At 58.0% G+C, this 20,770-nt stretch overlaps 2 protein-coding genes across 2 annotated transcripts; one reads left to right on the top strand and one right to left on the bottom strand.

Annotated features, from left to right (window-relative positions):
- The first annotated feature begins 1,479 nt into the window (after positions 1 to 1,479).
- ZNF526 (zinc finger protein 526) lies at positions 1,480 to 5,891 on the top strand. Its single transcript, XM_075537271.1, has 2 exons — positions 1,480 to 1,559; positions 3,832 to 5,891. Exon 2 carries the CDS (start codon positions 3,853 to 3,855, stop codon positions 5,851 to 5,853), a length of 2,001 nt encoding a protein of 666 aa, XP_075393386.1. The 5' UTR covers positions 1,480 to 1,559; positions 3,832 to 3,852; the 3' UTR covers positions 5,854 to 5,891.
- A 2,100-nt stretch (positions 5,892 to 7,991) lies between these two features.
- Positions 7,992 to 16,230, bottom strand: GSK3A (glycogen synthase kinase 3 alpha). The gene is made up of 11 exons (XM_075536858.1): positions 15,544 to 16,230; positions 13,835 to 14,022; positions 12,229 to 12,312; positions 12,004 to 12,114; positions 11,067 to 11,197; positions 10,864 to 10,970; positions 10,162 to 10,259; positions 9,967 to 10,062; positions 9,513 to 9,699; positions 9,151 to 9,243; positions 7,992 to 8,650 (listed from the first exon to the last, which is right to left on the bottom strand). Exons 1-11 carry the CDS (start codon positions 15,824 to 15,826, stop codon positions 8,577 to 8,579), a joined length of 1,452 nt encoding a protein of 483 aa, XP_075392973.1. The 5' UTR covers positions 15,827 to 16,230; the 3' UTR covers positions 7,992 to 8,576.
- Positions 16,231 to 20,770: the final 4,540 nt, after the last annotated feature.

Raw genomic sequence — 20,770 nt, 5'->3', positions numbered from 1 at the left:
AACTACTAAGCACTAGGGCTCCCTAAGGACATATTGCATTGGGAAAACCTGCTGCACTGGACCTTGTTTAAGTATTGAAGAGCAGAGATCACTTTTGAGGACTAAGGTGTGCTGATCCAAGTCGTGGTATTTTCAATTGTCTCCTTTGTGTGTGAAAGGAAGACCACAGAAGAGTTGATGCATTTGAATTATGGTCTTAACAAACAAGAGTGAAAGTACCCCCCCAAAAAAACAATAATTTTTTTAAAAGAGTGAAAGTACCATGGACTTCCAGAATAGACAAATCTGTCTCAGAAAAAATACGGCCAGTGTGTTCCTTGGGATGGAGGATCATGACACTCTACCTCATGTGCTTTGACCACTGTCAGGAAAGACCAGTTCCTGGAAAAGAACATTATGCTTGGAAAAGTGGAAGGTCAGTAAAAAAGAGAGGAAGAAGAAAAAATAACAAAGTAAAACAGAAAAGAGAGGAAGACCCTGAAGGAGATGGACTGACACAGTGGCTACAACAATGACAATTGTGAGGACGGCCCAGGGCTAGTCAATATTTCCTTTTGTTGTACAAAGGGTCTCTATGTAGGAGATGACTAGACAGCACCTAACAATAACAATGCCCATGTTAAATCAGTGATACACCCGGGGCCTGTGATGAGTGCTTTTATGTACGTGATCTCATTCATTCAAGGTTGAACATTCGAGGTGAGTGTAATTCAAGCCCATTTTACTGATGAGTAAAGCAAAATGGAGCTAGGCCCTCAACCAGATAGATGGACACAGTGGCTGCGATAGTGGGTTCCAACATACCGTAAGAACAATTACGAGGTCCCAGAAGTGTTTTGTTCTGTTGTACATAAGGTCAGAGTCGGAACTGACTCCATGGCCCCTTAGCAACCACAAAGTGAGGCCCAAACTCAAAGCAAATTCACCTCCACGGTGTTGATTTCCATTGTTAGCAACCCCGTAGGGCAGGGTAGAACTGTCTCTGTGGGTTTCCGAGACTGTCACTCTTTATGGGAATAGGAAGTCTCTTTGCGCTCCTGTGGAGCAAGTAGTCGTTTCGAACTGCTGACCTTGTGGTTAGCAGGCCAATGCTTAAATCACTACACCTCAGGATTCCTCCGCTGCGGCCCAGAAAGGACAAATACACCAAATGTATGTGCCTCCAAAACTGTGCTTTCAGGAAATCTCAGTGTCGTCAGCTATGAAAATGGCTCGTCCCTCAAAGTCTCCCGCAGCCCAGTCCACTGTATGTGTCCCAGCGCTCCAGAAAGCGTCCACTTCTGCCTACACAACTCGCAGACTTGCCAAGAAGGGAGCGGCCCGGGAGAACCGCGCAGGCGCGCCTTCGGTCCCGTAGCCCCGCCCTCCCCTGGGTACAGTTGCGTGCGTGGAGGACCTTGCTGAGGCCAGCGCGCAGGCGCGAAGGCGCGTGCCCTCCGCTGCCGGTCCTGATTGGTCCCACGGCTAAGGGCGCCGCCCAATGGGAGGTGTCGACAGTGAGGGGTCCCGCACGCCTGGGGCAGAGGGCCTGTGTCAAGAACGGCGGGGGGCTGCTGGAGGTAAGGGAGACAAGTGAGAGCGCCGCCGGGCGGGCTGGGGAAGAGCGCGCTGGGGGGGCACCGAGGGCGTTTCGAAGTGGGGCTGCGGAGGCGGAGAAGCCGCGGGGCCTGTGCGGGCGGGAGCGGCGCGGGCTGTTAAGGAGAGCGCGCCGTCCTGCGGGGCCCGAGCCTTGGAGTGTCTCAGGCTTACCGGAACCTGCGTCTGAACTTTGGCCCCCGTCGCCGGCCGCGAGGAAGAAAGGGGTGTATGGGGGTGGGGTGGGAAGTTCCACTTCCAGGCGTCTGGTGGGATCTTTTTCCTGCAAGGACTTGTACTGATCAACCGTATCGAAAAGCGCCCCGCCCGCCCCCTCTTCCCCACCCCACCCCACCCCAGCAATTCGCAGCCCCACACTGGGAGATGAAAGATATTCCAAATTTCAGGCCTCTCTGGGCCACCTTCTCCTACCAAAGTCAAACTGCTATCCAGCCGAAGCCGACTCACAGAACTGCCCCAAGGGGGTTCCAAGACGCTTTACCCGTGGAGGGAGCCTTTGACCTTTCTCCCCAGGGGCACCTGGGGGTTTCAAACCGCCCTTCCGTCCTGTGGTTAACAGCCCAACCCACTATGCCACCAGGGCTCCTTTGGACCACCTTCTAGAAGGCCATGGATGAGAAACCCCGCTACTGGTCAGCCCTGTAGTGGGCCTGGCCCTGATGGCAGTTCTCTATTGAGAGTCTGGGGCCTGTGCACAAGGCAAAAGTGAATTCTCTGGGCCTTGGTTGGCTACTTGAAGGACAATGGTTTATTGAATGACTTCTGTTGGGATCTCAGGGCTAAGGGAAGTTTTAATCATTTACTCAGGGGACATCTATTTCTTGGGCAGCAGCTGGAGAGCAGGGTCCTGGGCCGATGGCAGTAATTCAGTCTTCACGGAAGAGTTAGGTCTGATAGGAGCAGTGGAATGTGGGACAGGACAGTTAATCGTCCAGGGCCTGGCAGCACCCTTCCTAGAGGGGGCATTCTTCATTTAACCAGTCACTAGTGTGTTACGCATTGTGCTTGGCACTAGAAAACCCTTGGGATGAACAAACTAAAAACCTGCCTGAGTGACTCGTGTGTGTCCTCTCCCCTCACGCCATGGTGCTGACTCCTGCTCGTAGCAACCTATGGGGAAGGGAGTAGAACTTGCCCTCTTGGGTTTCCAAGGCTGTCAATCTTTATGGGAGCCGAAAGCTTTACCTCTCTCCTGCAGAGCAGCTGGTGGCTGTGAACTGCTGACTTTGTGATTAACAGTCTGCTCAAAACCAGCCTTGACACCAGAGTTCCTTCCCTCTGCTATGTAGCAGGGCTGGAAGCTGCTTTCCACGTGCCTTCTGGCACCAATGGAAGAAGAGGTGAAGGTCAGAGCTGCATTCAGATTAGCTCCCAGGGCTGGGTGTGGAGGGCATTCAGAGAGCCCCTGCTGTGTGAGAAGGGAGGTGGGCTACAGAGAGGAGTTTGAAAGGTAAAGGCCTCTGTCACAAGTTAGTGATTGTGTTGGTTGCAGGGAATTCCCACAATAAACCAGAGGACCCTGCTGTGAACACCCAATCTACCAAGGAGTGCAGATGGCCATCATTACCAGTCCCGTGCTATTTCCCATCGGGGGGGCACGTACCATAGGCAACCCGAGGAGTAGTGGTCGTTCCCCCTTGAAGTTACAGAAACATCAGAAGGGCCTTCCCAAAGGAGATGCTGCGTGCGAGGCTGCCACACGAAGGAGGAGAGGACACTGTCTTGGCAGGGTGCAGAACCTCCACCTTCAGGTCCAAATACATCTCTGGGAAACTGCAAGTTAGCCCAAATCGTTAACGTCTACCAAGGTCCAGGGACTTTATAGTCAGTACTACTTTTGGCCCCTATTCAGGATTGAGGAAACTCCCAGCCAGGAAGTAGGCGGGAGAGGTCAGGTTCAAGTTCAGGCGGTCTAGTTCCAGCGCCTCTGTGCACGAGGAGGAAAGGGGAGAAGTGCTACACCCAGAGGAGACTGCATGGGCCAAAGCCAAAAGGCCCGACAGGGCGGGATGTCCCAGCAGAAAGGATGTGACCGTTGTCACCCCTGGCAACACCAGGGGCCAGACTGAGGTGAGCTCCTGCCTCCTGCAGACACCCAGCTGCCATGGGGCATGTGACGCAGCCAGGTGTCAGGGTTGTCGGAGACTGAGGCAAAAGCACTGGGTTCTGAGGGCTCTCGGGGCTCCCCCTTCCCTTCGGGTACTGCTCCCTCACCGGTTTCTGCCCTTTCCTCAGGCGCTGCCTGCCTTGCCAACCATGGCGGAGGTGGTGGCCGAGATGATGACACAGGCGTCGCCCGAGGTGGTGGAGATGCCCACGCCGATGGCAGAGGAGCTGATGGCCATGGCGGGGGAGGTGACGGAGATGACAGCCGGGGAGGCCTTGGCCTCGTCCCTCTTCTTCCAGCACCACCAGTTCATGTGCTCCGAGTGTGGCAGCCTCTATGACACCCTCGAGGAGGTCCTCGCCCACCAGGAGCAGCACGGGCCCCCAGCAGTCCCAGAGGAGGAGGAGGGGGCCGCGCTGAGCGTCCCGGAGGCAGGCCTGGAGCAGGGCACCGAGGAGGGGCCCTTCCAGTGCGGCGAGTGCAGCCAGCTCATCCTCTCCCCCGGCCAGCTTCTGGCCCACCAGGACGCCCACCTCCGAGAGTCCGCAAGCCAGATCCAGTACCAGTGTGGGGATTGCCAGGAGCTGTTCCCCTCGCCTGAGCTGTGGGTGGCCCATCGCAAGGCCCAGCATCTTGCCGCCACTGTCACCGCTGAGCCTCCAGCACCGCCACCCTCGCCTCCCGGGGCCCCGCTGTCGGTGGCCCCTCTGCCACCGCCACCCGAGGTCAAGATGGAGCCCTATGAGTGCCCTGAGTGCTCCACCCTCTGCGCCACTCCGGAGGAGTTCTTGGAGCACCAGGGCACCCATTTTGACTCCCTGGATAAGGAGGAACACAACGGGCTGGAAGAGGAGGGGGCCGACGACGATGAAGAGGAGACAGGGGAGGAAGGGGCGATGGCAGCCGAGCAGGGTGAGGATGCTGTGGGAGGTGCCGAGTGCACCACCAGCCAGGCCCAGGGCGGTGGGGACTGTCCCCAGCACTGGGCCTCCACAGAGACCCACCCGCGCCACCAGCGGGCATCTCGAGGCCCGGCAGCGGCCGCCCACCCCTTCCACTGCAGCCAGTGCCAGCGCAGCTTCAGCTCAGCCAACCGGCTGCTGGCCCACGGGCGGGCCCACGTGGGGGGCACCCACGAGTGCGCCACCTGCTCCAAGGTCTTCAAGAAGGCCGCCTCCCTGGAGCAGCACCTGCAGCTGCACCGTGGCGAGGCCCGCTACCTCTGCGTGGACTGTGGCCGCGGCTTTGGCACGGAGCTCACCCTGGTGGCCCATCGCAGGGCCCACACCGCCAACCCCCTGCACCGCTGCCGCTGCGGCAAGACTTTCAGCAACATGACCAAGTTTCTCTACCACCGGCGCACCCACGCCGGAAAGAGCGGCGCCCCAAGCCCTGTAGCTCCGGCCGAGCCAGCCCCTGCCGAGCCGGCGCCCCTGCCCCCTGCGCCGCCCACCCAGCTGCCCTGCCCTCAGTGCTCCAAGTCCTTCGCCTCCGCCTCCCGCCTGTCCCGGCACCGCCGCGCAGTCCACGGGCCCCCCGAGCGTCGGCACCGCTGTGGCGTGTGTGGCAAGGGCTTCAAGAAGCTAGTTCATGTGCGCAACCACTTGCGGACGCACACGGGGGAGAGGCCCTTCCAGTGCCACTCTTGTGGCAAGACCTTTGCTTCTCTGGCCAACCTCAGCCGCCACCAGCTGACCCACACTGGCGCGCGTCCCTACCAGTGCCTGGACTGCGGCAAGCGCTTCACACAGAGCTCCAACCTGCAGCAGCACCGGCGCCTGCACCTGCGGCCGGTTGCCTTCACCCGGGCCCCCCGCCTCTCCCTCGCCAGCCTCTACAACAAGAGCCCGTACTACTGCGGGACCTGCGGCCGCTGGTTTCGAGCCCTGGCTGGCCTGCGCCTACACCAGCGGGTCCATGCCCGTGGCCGGACTGCTGCCCCGCCACCGCCCCGGCCGCCATCCCCCGCCATCCCACTGCCCCCGGAGCCCCAGCAGACCATTATGTGCACTGAGCTGGGGGAGACCATCGCTGTCATCGAGACGTCCCAACCCCTGGCCCTGGAGGCCACCCTACAGCTGTGCCAGGCCGCCCTGGGGGCCAGCGAGGCAGGCGGGCTGTTGCAGCTAGACTCGACGACCTTTGTGTGACGCAGCCCGAGAGCAGCAATAAACGGGCTTGACCACAACATGGAGCGTGGGGGCCTCTGGGGAGAAAGCTGGTCACCTGGCCCCTCCCAGGTATTGGGTACCACCCTGATCTCTGCCTGCACCCCCTCCAACCCCTCAGAGCAATTTGTTGTCCCTTGGCTCAGCCTGAGCTGTGCTGTGGCCTGCGCCCAGTCACTGCTGATTGCAAAAGCAGGGCTCCCCGACACTCTGGGGCCCGGCCGTATCAGGTACTGTAACAGGACCAGCTATGCCTGGGCTGGGTGCTCCAGGGCCTCTGCTTGCCCCTGCCCCAGTCTTCCTTGCATCTGGGGTGCCCAGGGTGTGATTCTGTCTAGGGAGAAAGCTCTAGGGGAGGGAACTCAGCTACCCCCTGGGTGGTGGTGGCAACCCTGGAACAGGCAGGCTGGTTCCCCGCTGGATCAGGAAGCAGCAGATGCAGCAGTGTGTTTCCAAGGCCACCACCTTGGTGGTGGGTGACATGGGCCAGCAGATTTCCTTGCCTGATGTCCTCAGCTGTAACAGGAACCAAGCTGAGGTGGGAAGAACTTGGGAGGAGGAAGTCCCTGAGGGCTAGCGACAAAGGGAAGGACCTGGGTGCAGGGACACTGCCCAAGGGGCGGGGTTGGTGGTGAGTCTGGAGACCATGCAGGCCTTCCCAGCTGTGAAGCAGCCCAGGTGATGCAGGGGTTAGAGGTCGGCAGTCCAAACCACCCCACACTCTGGGGTGGGCAAGAGCCGGTCTGTTTCAGTAGACGTTACTCCATGAGCCACGTCCAGGCACACACTCCTGCCCAGCCTGTATCTGAGGCCATCATTGCAGCCTGCCAACCCATCTTGTTGAGTCTTCCTCTCATTGGCTGGCCTTCTGCTTGACCAAACTACATGTCCCTCACTGGAGACTGGCCCTTCTGAATAACGTCCAAAGCCCAAGAGACAAAACCTTGTGCGCGCCTCTCCGAGGGACCATCCTGGTTGGACAGCTAGATTCAAATGCACCCGCTCGGTCACGCACGTCAGTTGTTGCCCTGCCTGCACTTAGCACTGTGCCTTCTGAGAGAGCTGGGGGTTGGCAGTGTTGTACAGATGAGGAAACTGAGGGTCAGAGACTTGCCCAGGCTCCTGCTGGGATTGGAAGGCAGGGGCCCTGCAGCAAATGCAGGTGACCAGTATTCTGAGTAAGGCCTGGTGTCAAGAGGTTTCACCCTAACCGGATGTCAAAGCACTCTGAAAGACCAAATGTCTCCTGGGGACAGCAGTCCCTCCCTAATTGGAATTCCGTCAGTGCTTACCCTGGGTTGCTGTGGCAGGCTCCTCCCAAGCCACAGGCAAGGGTGGTTGGAATGTGGCTGGGTGGGGAGGGCAGGGGCTTAGACCTGGGAAGGCCTTGAAAGGTGGGACTAACAAATTTGGGTCTGAGGGAAGCTAGGAGATTGGAGTGGGTGTGGCAGGGTACTAGCTGGGCGTTAGGCCCTTCTAGAGATGGTCCAGGGAGGGCCGTGAGGTTCCAAAGGAGGCCAGACCCCAAGCCCGAGGTGGTGCTGGCACCAGGTCTGCCCCAGGCAGCTGTCCACACACCGGCGACCCGAGTGGACATGCCTCCAATGACATGTCCTCGACCCTGCCACTTCTGGGGCCCACTTGGCACAGGGCCCCTGGCCCAGTGTTCATCTTGTGGCCCTGGCACGTTTAAAAGCAAAGTGCAAAATCAAGCTCCGCCCCAGCTCCCCGAAGACTGAGATAGACCAGGTTGCTCTGTACATCAGGCAAGGATTGAAGGTTTGCAGTAGGTGGTACAGTACAGTCAGGCAGAGCTTCAACCCTGTGTCCACAGCAGGCGGGTCTACGGCGAGCAGCCCTTGGCCTCCCACCTTGCAGCGGAAGGCAGTTTGAGTTTTGGGATGCTTACCTCTGGCCTTGGGCTCTCTGAGCCCCGTTTTCCCTCACGCATCACCTGGGCCCCTCCTAGTGATGACACTGGATGGCGCAGGGGCCTCCCAGTTTGCAAAGGAAGCTTGGCCAGGCTGGTCCTGCTTCCCTGTGACTGACTGCTGCAGACCCACCCCTCAGTCCCCCAGCCCCACCCCCGGCCACAGACAAGCCACCAAAGCAGAAGCAGGTTTCCATGCCAATAATTTATTGAACGAGGTCTGTACACAGGCAAACCTTACAGCGGGAAGGACACTCGGGCGCTCTCCCCACTCCCCTATCGCCGAGGGGCAAGGAGACCTTAGGGGCAGAAGACAGAGGGGGCACAGTGGGAGGGAGCAGGTTGGATGGTGTGAATCAATGTTTTCTTTAAGAAAAAAATTATAACAATCTATTTACACCTGGGGGCCGGGGAAGGGCAGGAGATGGGGGTTGGTCTGGCTCTATTTACAAGGGACCTGGGGAAATGGGGGAGGGTTGGGGGAGGTGGAGACCTGGGGGCACAGGAGGGGCTGAGAGGGTAGGAGGTCCTCATGCCCCCCAGCCCCTTCCATCCTTCCTTCTCTTCCCTCCCCACAACCAGTTAAAATCCTCTTAAAAAGCCCCCCGCAGGGGTGCAGCTGGTGAGGGAAGGACTGGAGGTGGGGCCAGGGACTCAGTCATCTGCCCCCTCTGCGTCAACAAGGGGCCCAACCAGAGCAGGAGGAGCATGGTGGGCTGTGGGCCCTGGCCCAGCCCCCCCTGGGGCACCTGGACGAGGGTGGCTGGCGAGGCCCTCAGGAAGAACTGCTGAGGGAGGCTGTGGCATCAGTAGACTGCCGCTCGGAGCCCAGTCGGGGCTCACCTAAAGCTGGGGGAGGGAAAGGTGGGGGCCGTCAGCAGGACAGGAAGGATACTGTGCTCAGAAGGCGGAAGCTGTGTCCCCTCCAGGGGCAAGGGGCAGGGGTGGTACCTGACCAACTGACCCAGGAAGCCCCATGCCTACCAAGTGCTGTCTTAAGGGAGGGGTCTATTGCTGCCCGTGTGGGTTTTCTTCCCTGAGCAACAGGAAATGGAGACATTGAAAGCAAAAGGCCTCAACGTTTAAATGTGGCTATTTAAGATCCACCTTTTTGTCTGTCTGGGCAGGATGGGCAGGACAATGTCTTTCTTTGGTTTCCCAGTTTGCACCTCTGCCCCACGTGCCAGCAATGACGCCTGCTGGAGGTGACCACTGGCCTATTGTCAGGTGCTGCAAAGACCGCACCGGTGCATGCCACGCGGACACCTGGGCTTGTGTGTCACGCGCTAAAGGAATCCCTGTGGGGACCAAGCCCGAGGGCTGCCCCTGCCTCCCGGGCCCCAGCTGACCTTGTGAGGAGGAGGTGAGGGCAGCCGAGCCAGCAGGGGATCTCAGGTGAGGAGGGATGAGAATGGCATTGAGAGATGGTTGGATGGAGAGTTCTAGAAACAGAAACAGATATGCCCATTGGGGGGAGGCAGGACTGTTGGAAGGGACCCCCAATGGGGACAGTCGTGGGCAGGGCCAGTTGTCGGTGAGCCCCATGGTCTCAGCCAGCGCCCAGCATAGGACAGACTGACTGTAGCCCAGCACGGCTGCAGCTGGCTCAGCTCGCGCTGACGTCCAGCGACTCCCCCTTACACTGACCCCCCACCCCTGCTCCCCACTCCAGTCTTCACCACAGTCTGGGGGTCCCAGGCTGTGCCCTCACCGCCAGGGCTGAAGTTGAAGAGCGGGGGTAGTGGGCGGTTGTTAGGGAGTTGGGTTCCAGGACTTCGCAGTTCATCAAAGAAGCTGTGGGCGCAGGCCTCGAGCGGGGAGAGCCGGGAGGACGGCGTGTACTCCAGCAGGCTCGAGCAGAGCGCGATGGCCTCGGGCGGGGTTCGAGATTTAAACACCTGTGGGGGGGGGGGCAAACCCAGAGATGGGGTCTCTTGGGGGCGAGAGGGCAGTAGAGAACCCCTGTCTTGGTGACCTGAGGGGAGGGGAGTTTGTATGCAGCGAATAGCTAGCGTCCGTTCTGGGACTGCATCCCACAGGCCCTGCTACGCAGCTCAGAGTGCACACCAACCCCAAAGTCTGTCCACCCCAATCTTGAGTCAACCCCTGCCCCACTCCCGGAGAAACAGCAAATCCTCCCAAGCTGAGACTCAGGTGTGCCTCACCTTTGTCCAGGGATGGGCTTTAATCTGGGGGAACTTGAACTCTGTGTAGTTGGGGTTCATCTCTCGGATCTGTTCCCGGGTGGGTGTTCCCAGCACCTGTTGCGGCCAGGGAAAGGTTGACGAGATGAGCAAGGCCTCTGGTCTTCAGCCTGGCCAACCCCTGCCCACCTCCCCCCAGGCTGGTCCAACCCTCACCTTGATGATCTCCACCAGCTGGTCCACCCCACTGTCCCCAGGAAAGATGGGTTGGCCCAGAAGGAGCTCGGCCAGCACACAGCCTGCTGACCACACATCTGAGGGGGGAAGAGGAGGCGGTGTCAGGAACCATGTGCTGGGCTCAGAGAGGCGGCGGTATCCCAGCTGAGGTCCCACCCCCACCCCCTCATCCCCTGGTTTAAGGGGCCTCTTGCTTCACCTGTCCCCCTAGCAGAGACTAGACTGTCCTGGCCCTGCCTGCCCCCAGGCCTGGGGCACCCTCTCTGGGCTACAGGCAGGTGGAGCCCCACATCACAGGCTGCTTTTCTCACCTCCGGGATGATCTGCAGCCCCACTTCCTCACACTACTGGGGAGCATGCTCCCGAGCCCTCTCACACCCTGTCCCCTGCTGTTCACTTTTGTCAGCAGGTCATGAGGGAAGCGGATGCGGCCTCCCTGCCCCATCCCTTTGTGCTAAGAACAGAGGGTGCCCCAAAGGACCCTGAGGCTGGTCAGTTTCCTCTCCCAACTTTGCCCCACAGGCGACCAGAGGCGGGTGGCCCGAAACAGCTGGACAGTAGAACAAACCATCACCTGCCCCCTCAGTTTGCGGGCACTAAATAAAAGACGGGGTGTTACACTTTGGCCTGCACATGGGGTGCAGCATGCACAGGCCACGCACACACGCCAACCACACTGACCAATGGACGAGGTGTAATCCGTGGCTCCGAAGATGAGCTCAGGGGCCCGGTAGTAGCGAGAGCAGATATAAGAGACGTTGGGTTCTCCCCGGACCAGCTGCTTGGCACTGTGGGGAGAGAGAGGGTGAACCCCAGCAAGGGATGGGGATCCCCTCCCCACACCCATCTCTTCGACTGGTCAACATGCCCAAAGCTAGGCCCACCTGCCAAAGTCACAGAGCTTGAGCACGGCGGTGTCGGGGTCCACCAGCAGGTTCTGGGGCTTGATGTCACGGTGGCACACGCCCTGGGAGTGGATGTAGGCCAGGCTCCGGAAGAGCTGGTACATGTACACCTGGGCGAGGACAGCAGGCTCTAGCGGCTCTCCCCATGGCACGCCTCCCCCAGCTGACAACATGCAGGCCCAATGCACTGTCACAGCTGAGGTGCCTTCAAAGTGCGGTGGGAATTCTCGTCTTTTAATTCTATTTCTCCCCAAAACTCCTGGAAGCCCCTTCATGAGTGTTTCTCTACCACCCGCTGGGGTGCCTCCCAAGTCCCTCTTCCTCTGTCCTGGTCCCCTCAGCCAGGCGCTGGCTCCTGCAAGCACCTGACCTCCTCTGGAAACCCTCCCTGTCCTCACCCCCATTCAAGCCAGGCAGCTGGGGCCTCCTGTGTTCGCCTAATTCCCTGGGCTCCCAGTGGGTGCTGGATGGTTGTTGTCCTTCTACCTACCCGTCCAAACAGCCTGAGCCAGGGGCAACACTGCCGGGCCCTTGACAGGCTGCCAGCCAGCCACACCCCTGGGAGAGCCCACCTTGTCTCCCCCAAGTGTTGGGGACTGAGAAACACTGGGAGCAGCAGCTGGAAACCCACCTTCCTCTGCACCCCCCCCCCCCACACACACACAGCCCATCCGGCCTGGGGCCATTCATACATCCACTCATTCAATCCTTCACATGTACCAGGGTGACCAAAAGTGAAACCGCATAGATGACAGCTGGAGATGGGTCCTGGCTCTGGGGCCCAGAACCTTTCTTTACCCCCACTCTGCCAAGGCCTAAGGACCTGAACTCTGGCCCCACCCCGAAGCCAGTGGGCCCACACAAGCTTGGCAGAGGAGGAAATCCACAGAAGGGAGGAGGTCCGGCATGTGCCCACCTTGACATAAATGACAGGGATAGTCAACTTGGCCTTGGTGAAGTGGCGGGCCACCCGGTACACGGTCTCGGGCACATACTCCAGCACCAGGTTGAGGTAAAGCTCGTCTTTCTGTGGAGCCAGGGAAGGGGAAGGAAGGTTTGTGGGGTGTGAATGTGGGGAGAGAACTGGTTGCTAGGTCCCAGGCAGGCAGCACCCTGGGCAGCAGTGGCCCCCACACCTCACCTTCTCCCCACTGGAGTAGAAGAAGTAGCGCAGCCTGACAATGTTGCAGTGGTCCAGCTTCCGCATAATCTGCAGCTCCCGGTTCTGGAGGGGCCAGTAAGGGGAGAACTTCAGGCCCCCGTCCCTGCCCCACCTCCCCAAAGCCCCACTCTAGCCCCAGTCTGAGGCCCTGGGCAGTCCCTCCCTTGTCGGCCCCACTCCTTCCCCTTACAATCAAGCCGGAGGCCTGGGGGCCAAACATAGACCACTTCATAGCGGGTCTCTTGGGCCTCTTTAAAAAAAAGAAAAAAGAAAAAAAAAAGGAAAAGTCAATTTATTGTGGACATTTGAAAATGGGGAAAAAAAGCTATGTATAAATCTGGGTGACTAGCTTCCCTCGGGAAATCAGAAGCCCTGGCCACGTGGACCTGCTCCCTCGGTGGCACAAGAGGCAGGTCCTATAGTGGTAATCATTCGGGTCCCACCATAACCCCCTTTCATTTGGATCACAAATCCCTGCCCTCCAACTTCTGGTCCTCACCTCAGGCCAGAAAGATCATTTCAGCATTCATTCACCCTCTTGCTCACTCCCTGGGTGGATCTCGAAGCGCCATGCCTCCAGATCCCTCATTCCTGGGGCTCCATTCCAGTCAAATTCTGATGGACACTCTGTCCCCCACCCCGACCCAGGCCTGGACCGTACTCTCCTTCCAGGCTGGCCTTAGCTCTCCATCAAGACCAAACTCTGGTCCCTAAATCCCAGGTCTTCAAACACCAGGTCAGTCCTCTCTTTCCTTCTATCTTCCAGTTCCCTGGGTCTACAAGGGCACCCCTCCAGGGACCACAGAGCCCGCCTACAAGGGGCCGGTGTACTAAGTACATAGAGTACACGTATCCAGCACAGGGCCTGAGGCGAGCTGGGTGGGCCTGTCAGTTTCCTGTGCCCAGAAGACTCACAGGGGAAGGCGCAGGGACTGGGACTGGACCGGGTCACAGTGCAGTCCTGACTTAGGGCTCGCTCTTAAAGGGCATTAGCTAGGGCAAGTCTCAATTTCTCCCTCCTTACTATGGGAAGGAGCCCTAATGGTGCAGTGGGTCACAAAGCCAGCAGTTCAAAACCCCCAGCTGCTCCTTGGGTGAAATAGGCAGCTTTCTGCTCCCATAAAGAACCAGCAGTCCGGGAAACCCTACACAGGGTCACCAGGCATCGGAATGACCTAGGTGGCAGTGGGCACCAAGCATTCGGCCTGGCACTATGGGAGTGACAATATTGCCCACCCTCAGAGATGGGTATGGAGATTAGCTGAGCACCTGGGGGCTTCTCTTGGCTGCTGCTTTTAGGGCTGCCGACTGCTTTTCAGTTTGAGTGCAGGCCCCAACCTCTCCGTGTGCAACCCCTTTGCACCAGCCAGACTACTTACCCAGGACAACTGCTTTGCACATGTCAGCTCTGAGCGTGCCCATATCCCACAGTTCCCAACTCCCCCTGTGCCCACTCCCTTCTATAGCCTGTTCTCCAGTGGACCCTGGCCAAGGCCCCTCTGACATTCCAGGCTCCAGTTCTCTTGCTGGGGGCCTCCCACTGAGCTTTCTCATACCTCCCTCTTCCCATTTACCCCCAAGGTACCTTGAACCTCTTGTCCTGGAGAACCTTCTTGATGGCCACCAGCTCCCCAGTCTCGGCCAGTCGTGCCTGGTACACGACCCCAAAAGAGCCATTGCCAATCACCTTGATGTCTGTGTAAGCCACCTCCTGGGAGCGCTCTGGGCCCTGGCCTAGGGTGGCTACTACTGTGGTCACTTTCCCGCTGTCACCTGGGGGGCAAAGGGAACACATGATCATCCCATCCTGGGGCTGATGGGAGGCGGGGCCTCTTTGTTCCCACCCCCTTAAGGAAAGGTGGTTGCTGAAGCCACCCCCCACCCCCACCCCCCAGTGACCTACCTGCTTTTTGCCCATCAAGAAACCTCCCAACCTGCCTCCTTCCAGAGGGAATGTAAACACCTGACCCTCTGGGCTCTTCAAGGGATGGTAATACATCTTGGTTGAACTCATGGGCTCTGGGATTACTGACCTCTTCCACGTAGGGAAGACACTATTTTAACTTGTGGTTGCTCACAGCTTGGGGGCTAGGGGCCTCCTTAGGGGGGCTGGCAACTTCCCTCTCCTTCTGGGTGACAGAAATGAATGACCTCTCTGGCTGTAAGTGGCAGTGCCCTGCCCCTCACATTTTGAGCTGTTACCTCTGACTCCAAAATTTGGGACTAGAGAAGGCACTGACCTGACCTTGTCTGGGAGGTTCCGGGTCCCAGACTCCTTCCTAAATAGACAAGCAACAAATCGTGAACTTCACCTGTTGTATTAGACCCAGAGGCTAGCTCTTTAAGGAAAAGCCGGCATCTGCAACCCTCCCATTCAGAAGAGCACCCACTTTGGAGCCAGTCTTAGGGAACAGAGACAGCTCTTTTGAGAACTGATAGCCCCAATCCACCTAAGGGCTGAGAACCATCTGACTCTCTTTTTTTAAGTGGGAGATAACCTTACATCACTTTTATCTGAGCCTTGGACATCTTGCCCCAGGGTAACCAAGAGAATGATCACTTCTGATCCCTATTGTACAAGGACCGTGCCCATCCTCCACCCCATTCTACTTCTATGAAGCAGTCAGTGCCCACCAGCCCACCTCCTTTAAACAACAGTGACGGTGGGATCCAAGGGAGGGGCTGGTGAAACGTGTCCTTATTTCTAAGGCACAATAACCAATCTTGCCTTCCGTTAGGGATGCAATTTTACATACTTTGGGCCAGCGACGGCACGGGGCCCATGGTTGTAAAACCTGGTGACCAGGTTTAGAAAACGCTGTTCTTCAGGGCACAGCAACCCCACGTCCCTGTCACCCAGATGTGGAATCCAAACCCCCCTCTCAAAGCTCCCCCTTTCAGAGGATGGTGGTCCTTCCCTTGTCTTCTTAGAAGGCAATGACCTTAGACCCCCCCACTTACGAACCAGTGACCCCAGAGGCTGTTCTTTAAAGATAGGCATGACAAAACCCTGCTTAGGAGGCCCAAAGGACCAACGCATGGATTATGGAGGAACGGGGACGAGGGCCAATTTCTCGGGAGGGGAGGTTTATAATTCTGATCCTACGCTCCCAAGTGCCAGTGACCCCCAAATCCATGTCTGCGAGAGGGAGACGGCTGAAGCTCCGGTTTTGAGAGGCACGATGACCTCAGAGGCTTATCTGGGTATATGAAGAAGAAAAAAATAGCGATTGACATTTGAGGGGCCCCAGAAACCCCCATCTCCACCTCCCACGGGCCCCCACCAGTACTCACGGCCCAGCTTGACTCCAGGCGGCGGGAAGCTGGTGCCCGTGCCGGGGCCGCCGCTGCTTCCTCCACCGCTGCCGCCGGGGCCACCCCCGGAGCTCGAGGTCCCCACGCCCCCGCCCATGGCCCCGACCGACGCCTTCCCGCCGCCGCTGCCGCCCGGACCGGAGGCCGAGCCCCCGGGGCCGCCGCCACCGCCGCCGCCGCCGCCGCCCGGTTCCGCGAACGAGCTGGTCCGCGCCCGGCCCGAGCCCCCAGGGCCGCCCCCTGAAGGCCCGCTGCCGCTCATGGCGCCCAGCGAAGGCCCAGGCCACGGGGCTCCGGCTGCCCGGGCTGTCGCTGCCGCTGCTGCCGCCGCCGCCGCCGCCGCCGCCGCCTCCTCGGGGCTCCGGCCTCCTCCAGGCCGCGCCGCTCGGGCTCCGGCCCAGCGCCCGCCTCAGGGTACGTCGGGAGATGCAGTCCGCCTGCCTTGCGCGTCGCTGTCGCCGCCCTCGGCCCGCGGGCTGTACAGATAGCCGCGCAGCACGCCGGGAAATGGAGTTCGTGAAGGCCTCAGCCCCGACGACCCGGACAACGGGTCGCGCTGCACGCTGGGAAACAAAGTCCTAGGCAATCCATCGGCCGACTACAGATGGCGGAGCCTGAAGTACTTTAAGAAACAGAGTCGGAGCCCTATATCATTATGCAGGAAGACGACGAGCTCCGAGAACTGCCTACAAATGTAATCGCAGCTATTCCATTAGTAAGCTGAGTAAGCAGTCGCTCTGATGCATGCCGGGAAGTGGAGTCCAGTAGCACGTGGGCTATTGACGTTTATACCGGCGACAGATGCACACTGGGAAATGGAGTCGTCAACACGCCCTCACCGCATTGCGGATGTAATGCAGTTCCCAAAGCATGCCGGGAAATGGAGTCCTGCGTGGTCCTTCAGTTTCAGCGTCTACAGCAGTTCCGGAAACAGGGTAGGAAATGGAGTAGAAATGCCCGTCCCTTTCCTCCCCCGTACGCTTGGGCGCTGTTACTATAGGAAAATGTAGTAGACACCAAGGCTTTAACTCAGTGGCTACAGGAGGCGTGGTGGCTTCTGGGAACTGAAGTTCACGTTAGCCTCTCCGTAGACTTGGGGTAGGCAGGGTGAGAGAAAGGGTGTTACTAAGAGCTCGAAGCATGCTGGGAAATAGTCCCGGCCGAATCCTGACGCCGACGTGAGATGAGACCTCAGGGGCTTGCCGGGAAGTGAAGTCCAATAGGTATCCCTGTGTGAGTGTGCGCGAAAGGTGGGAGACGGGCAAGCCCCTGGACATGAAGTGTGATGCGATGCCTCCTTCCCAATTTCCCAGAGCTCAAGAAAGTGCCCAGATCGATTGGGGGAGGAGTATGTGTATTACGGGGTAGGGGGGCGGGGGAGGAAGAGGGAGGAGAGTTGTTGAAAAATGGAGTCCAAGCGCTCAAGTTCCAGTAAGAAGAAACTCCTCCTGAAACGTTGCTCTCTCAGAACACTACAATATTCTAATACACTCTAGCTTTTAAAGACGTGAGTTGTATCTGGAGGCTGACCGCTTTAAGCATTGAAAGAGATGGGGACAGAAGGGGTCCTGAACAGCGCCCCCTCCCCTCAGTGTTTAGCGTCCTCCTGCTTCCTAAATGACAAGATCATAAGGGGGGGGGCGACCAAAGTGACGCCTATCGCAAAGGGAAAGCTTGGAGTTTTGCAAGTCTTTTGAGTCGTCCCCTTTACCATTAAATGGGAAGGAGAATAGGCCCAAAGGATGCTGGGAAACCAAGTCCGTGTATCCAACACTTGGAACTCAAGTAACAGCGCCCTCGGCCCCTCCCGCCCCGTGGGATGATGGGAAATGGAGTCTCTGGTCCTCACGCTAACGCCCACAAGTTCAAAGTAATGGTTCAGCTCTTTACTGAAGCCTGAGAAAAATCACGTCCCGTCGGTGTGTTCCTACCTTCACTTAATAAAAAGGACAGAACCCCTTGGGGCGAGGTTCACCCGAACGCTAGCGCCTTTTCGAACTACATTGCCCAGAAGGCGGAACCCGGACACGTCCGTGGCCCCTTCAGTGTCTGAGGCTGCGTCGCGCCCCGTTACGCGTGGGGCTCTCTGGGACTTGTAGTTTCCCGGCCCAGCGACCTCTACCGCCCTCTGACGGCAGCTTGGAGTCGAAAAGTGAAAATCTGAGCGAAGCTCCAAGACCTGGCCAACACGCGGGACCAGGGACTGGATGGGGAAGGCCGACAGGGCTCGCCGAGCGGACAGGGTAGAGGCGGTTTACTTAACGGCCAGAACATACGCAGTGGGCGCCGCGTGGACAACGGCCACAATGGCTTTGGGGTTCCTGAGAGGCGGAGGGCGACAGCTGGGCAGCCCGAGAGAACGTATCAGGATGTTTGTAAGGGCTGAGAATGTTGATAGATGATGCGAATGGCTTGACTTTGAGGGTGCTAAGGTGTTGGGGCGGGTTTGAAAGGAATCTTGGAGAGATGAAGCTATCTCTCTAATGCACCTTGAACAATTTAGGGGGACAAGTTTGAGGAGACTGTCAGAAACAACTGGTGCTCAACTGATTGGGAGGCTTCCGGAAGGGGGGTGGTGGTGGGGTCTTTGGAGGTGCTGGCTGCTGTGGGTGTGAAGAGGGCCTCTGATGAGATTAAGATCCTTGAAGATCTATAAAGTACTTTTTACTTTGAACCAAGTGGAGCCTGGATGGCATCGTGGTTATGGCTGGGCTGCGATCCACAAGGTCAGCGGTTCAAAACCACCACCAGCTCCACAGGAGAAAGACGGGACTCTCTACTCCCGTAAAGAATGACAGCCTCCAGAATATTATGTCTGTAAGAGCTCCCAATAAAATGATCTTTAAGAAAAAGAATTACAGTCTCGGACACTCACTGGGGCAGTTCTACCCTGTCCTATAGGACAGTTCTGCGTCACTGTTGACTGGATGGCAGTGACTTGCAACCAGTGACTTCGGAGGACACAGAATTGGGTCTTGGCCATTGGGGAGGCTGTTTGAGGTGTCCAGGCCAAATGAGATCAATCCCTTTATCTAGAATCATCTGGAAGAAGTGGCCAGTAGGAGTGAAGTCTGACCTGGAGCAGAAAACGTCTTGACTCATGTTTAGTGCTGGTTTGCACCATGATATAAGCACTCTTCGGGGCCTAAGGGTCCTACCCTCTTTCTCCTCGGCAACACACCCCCCCCCCAATCCACCCACCCAGTGACATCCCCTTCTTCCATCACACCACCACCAATAACTCTTCAGCGGCATCTGTGTTGCTAGGAGACGAGCCTCAGCCCAACTTCCCGAAATAACCCATCACAGCCGCTCCCAGTGGCCCCCACCCCAGGGAGTGATTTACATCACCCAGGAGAGGGAGCAGTCGCCACAGGCCACCATAGGAGCCTGGGTTTCCTGCCAGCACCCCATCCCCAGATCCTCCTCGCTGCCAACCGTTATCTGAGACACCCAGCCTGGCTGGCGTAAGAGGAGGTTTAAGGAGAATACATCAGGACAAGCCCAATGTTTCTCTCCACTCAGGCTTGCAACCAGCCAGCTCCTGCTGGCCCCGTGAAGGCACTCCCAATAGGCTATATCCCACGAATCCCACCCTGGACCTTACCTGCCCGTCCCCCTACCAGAGGGGTTGAACTTGTCACTAAGGGAACTTGTAGTCTGAATTTCTCTGATCCTGCCAATCTCCAATCTTGATTCCCAGCCTAATGACCTTCCAGGGCCCGTGATCCTCAGCCCCTGCTCTTAATCCCATCGTCTTGGCTTCCAATAAAACCAGTTGTTGAGAGAACAGAGATTTTAGAGACTGGATCTCATTTAGTGCTTCCTAGTCTCTTAGCTGAGCTGGTAGCCCCCATCCCCACTGTCCACCGTTGGAGATAAAGCGCAATTTCCAGCTAGGCACAGCTGGGCACTTGGTGGCAGCTGTGTGGTTGTCAATCAATCCCCTCAACTTGCTGTCTGGGGCTAGTTCCCAGGATTTGCCCTAAAAACCACCAACATGCCTGGGAGGGTCTCCATTTCCAGGGACACCAGGACTTGTCTACAGGAAGAGTTGTGCATTGGCTGAGAATACCGGCAGGATGCTCAAAGTAACACCAACAGCATTCCCTGACCCTAACTAGCGTGCCCCTGGTAGCCATGTGGGTTACGTTTTGGGCTGCTTACAAGGTTAACAGTTCAAACCACCATTAGAAGTGATACAAGGCTTTCAACTCCTGAAAAGGTAGTCTCGGAAATCCACAGGGGTAGTTCTGCCCTAAGGGCCACCACCGAGTCACAAACCACCTGTTGGCATGATGGAGGGAACTGGGGATATGAGGACTTGGGGCACCACCTAGAGGGAGCACTTTAGGTGGCCAGAACAAGGTCAAGGTGGTGGTGACAAGGCTCCAACAGGCCCCTAAGACAAGCCCAGTCCCCAAGGAATAAAGGCTTTGAATGACCAAGCCCCCCAGGGGCTCCTCCCTTTCCTTAACCCAGGAGGCTTTCCCACCCATTCAGGCCAGGCCCAGCCCTGTGTGTTTCAAACCAAAGTGGTACCCAGACTCAGCCCCCAGGATTGATCAGTCACTCAGAAATGTCCCAAGTTTTATTGGTTTGAATACATTCTCCAGCAGCCCCTCCCCTCCCCGCTCCCCCCAACCCCATCCCCAATACAGAATAAGGCTTGACCACAGCCCCTCCCCAACCCCACCCCAGGGGCCCCAGCTCGGGAGGCAAGAGGGGATTTCCAGTTTGGTTTCAGGGTACCCCCTCCCCCCCCCCGCCCGCCCACCTGCCCATGGGCCAGTCCTAGGAGCGGCTGGAGGTGAAGGGGTTGGACCAGTGCTGGGGGTGGTGGGGTGGGGTGAGACAAGACAGATAGCAGGCACTTGTAGAGATTTGTGGCCCATGGGTGGTACCCCGCAACCTCCTGCACCCCCCTCACTTCCCCCCCACAACGGAATTTTTGGTTCATCATAAAATTGCCCCTCCCTCCCCTGCTGTGACCTTGTGGGGTGAGAAATCCAGGCACTCGTACCCCTGGAGGGGCAGGGAAGGCAGGGACCGACTGGGGGTGCAGTGGAGAGGGACCAGGGCAAAACGGCTTTACTTCCTACTCGATTGTAATAAAAAAAAGTTCCTGGGTGCTGAGGCTCGATTCCGACAAACCTCAGTTCAAATACAAATTCCCCAGAACAGAGGTGGACCCCCTTCTTTCCAC

Source organism: Tenrec ecaudatus, chromosome 18 (assembly GCF_050624435.1).
Source record: "Tenrec ecaudatus isolate mTenEca1 chromosome 18, mTenEca1.hap1, whole genome shotgun sequence".
In the NCBI taxonomy this organism is placed as follows: domain Eukaryota; kingdom Metazoa; phylum Chordata; class Mammalia; order Afrosoricida; family Tenrecidae; genus Tenrec; species Tenrec ecaudatus.
Note: the sequence above shows the minus strand (reverse complement) of the source record. Positions and strands in the feature narration are given on the sequence as shown.

Bases quoted from the DNA above. Each gene is read 5' to 3' on its own strand.
- GSK3A (XM_075536858.1), bottom strand. From the start codon at position 15,826: ATGAGCGGCAGCGGGCCTTCAGGGGGCGGCCCTGGGGGCTCGGGCCGG. The intron at 14,023-15,543 runs GTGAGTACTGGT...TTTGCCCCCCAG, and splicing joins GCCTGGAGTCAAGCTGGGCC to GTGACAGCGGGAAAGTGACC. The intron at 11,198-12,003 runs GTGGGCACATGC...GTCCTCGCCCAG, and splicing joins TCCCTGTCATTTATGTCAAG to GTGTACATGTACCAGCTCTT.
- ZNF526 (XM_075537271.1), top strand. From the start codon at position 3,853: ATGGCGGAGGTGGTGGCCGAGATGATGACACAGGCGTCGCCCGAGGTG.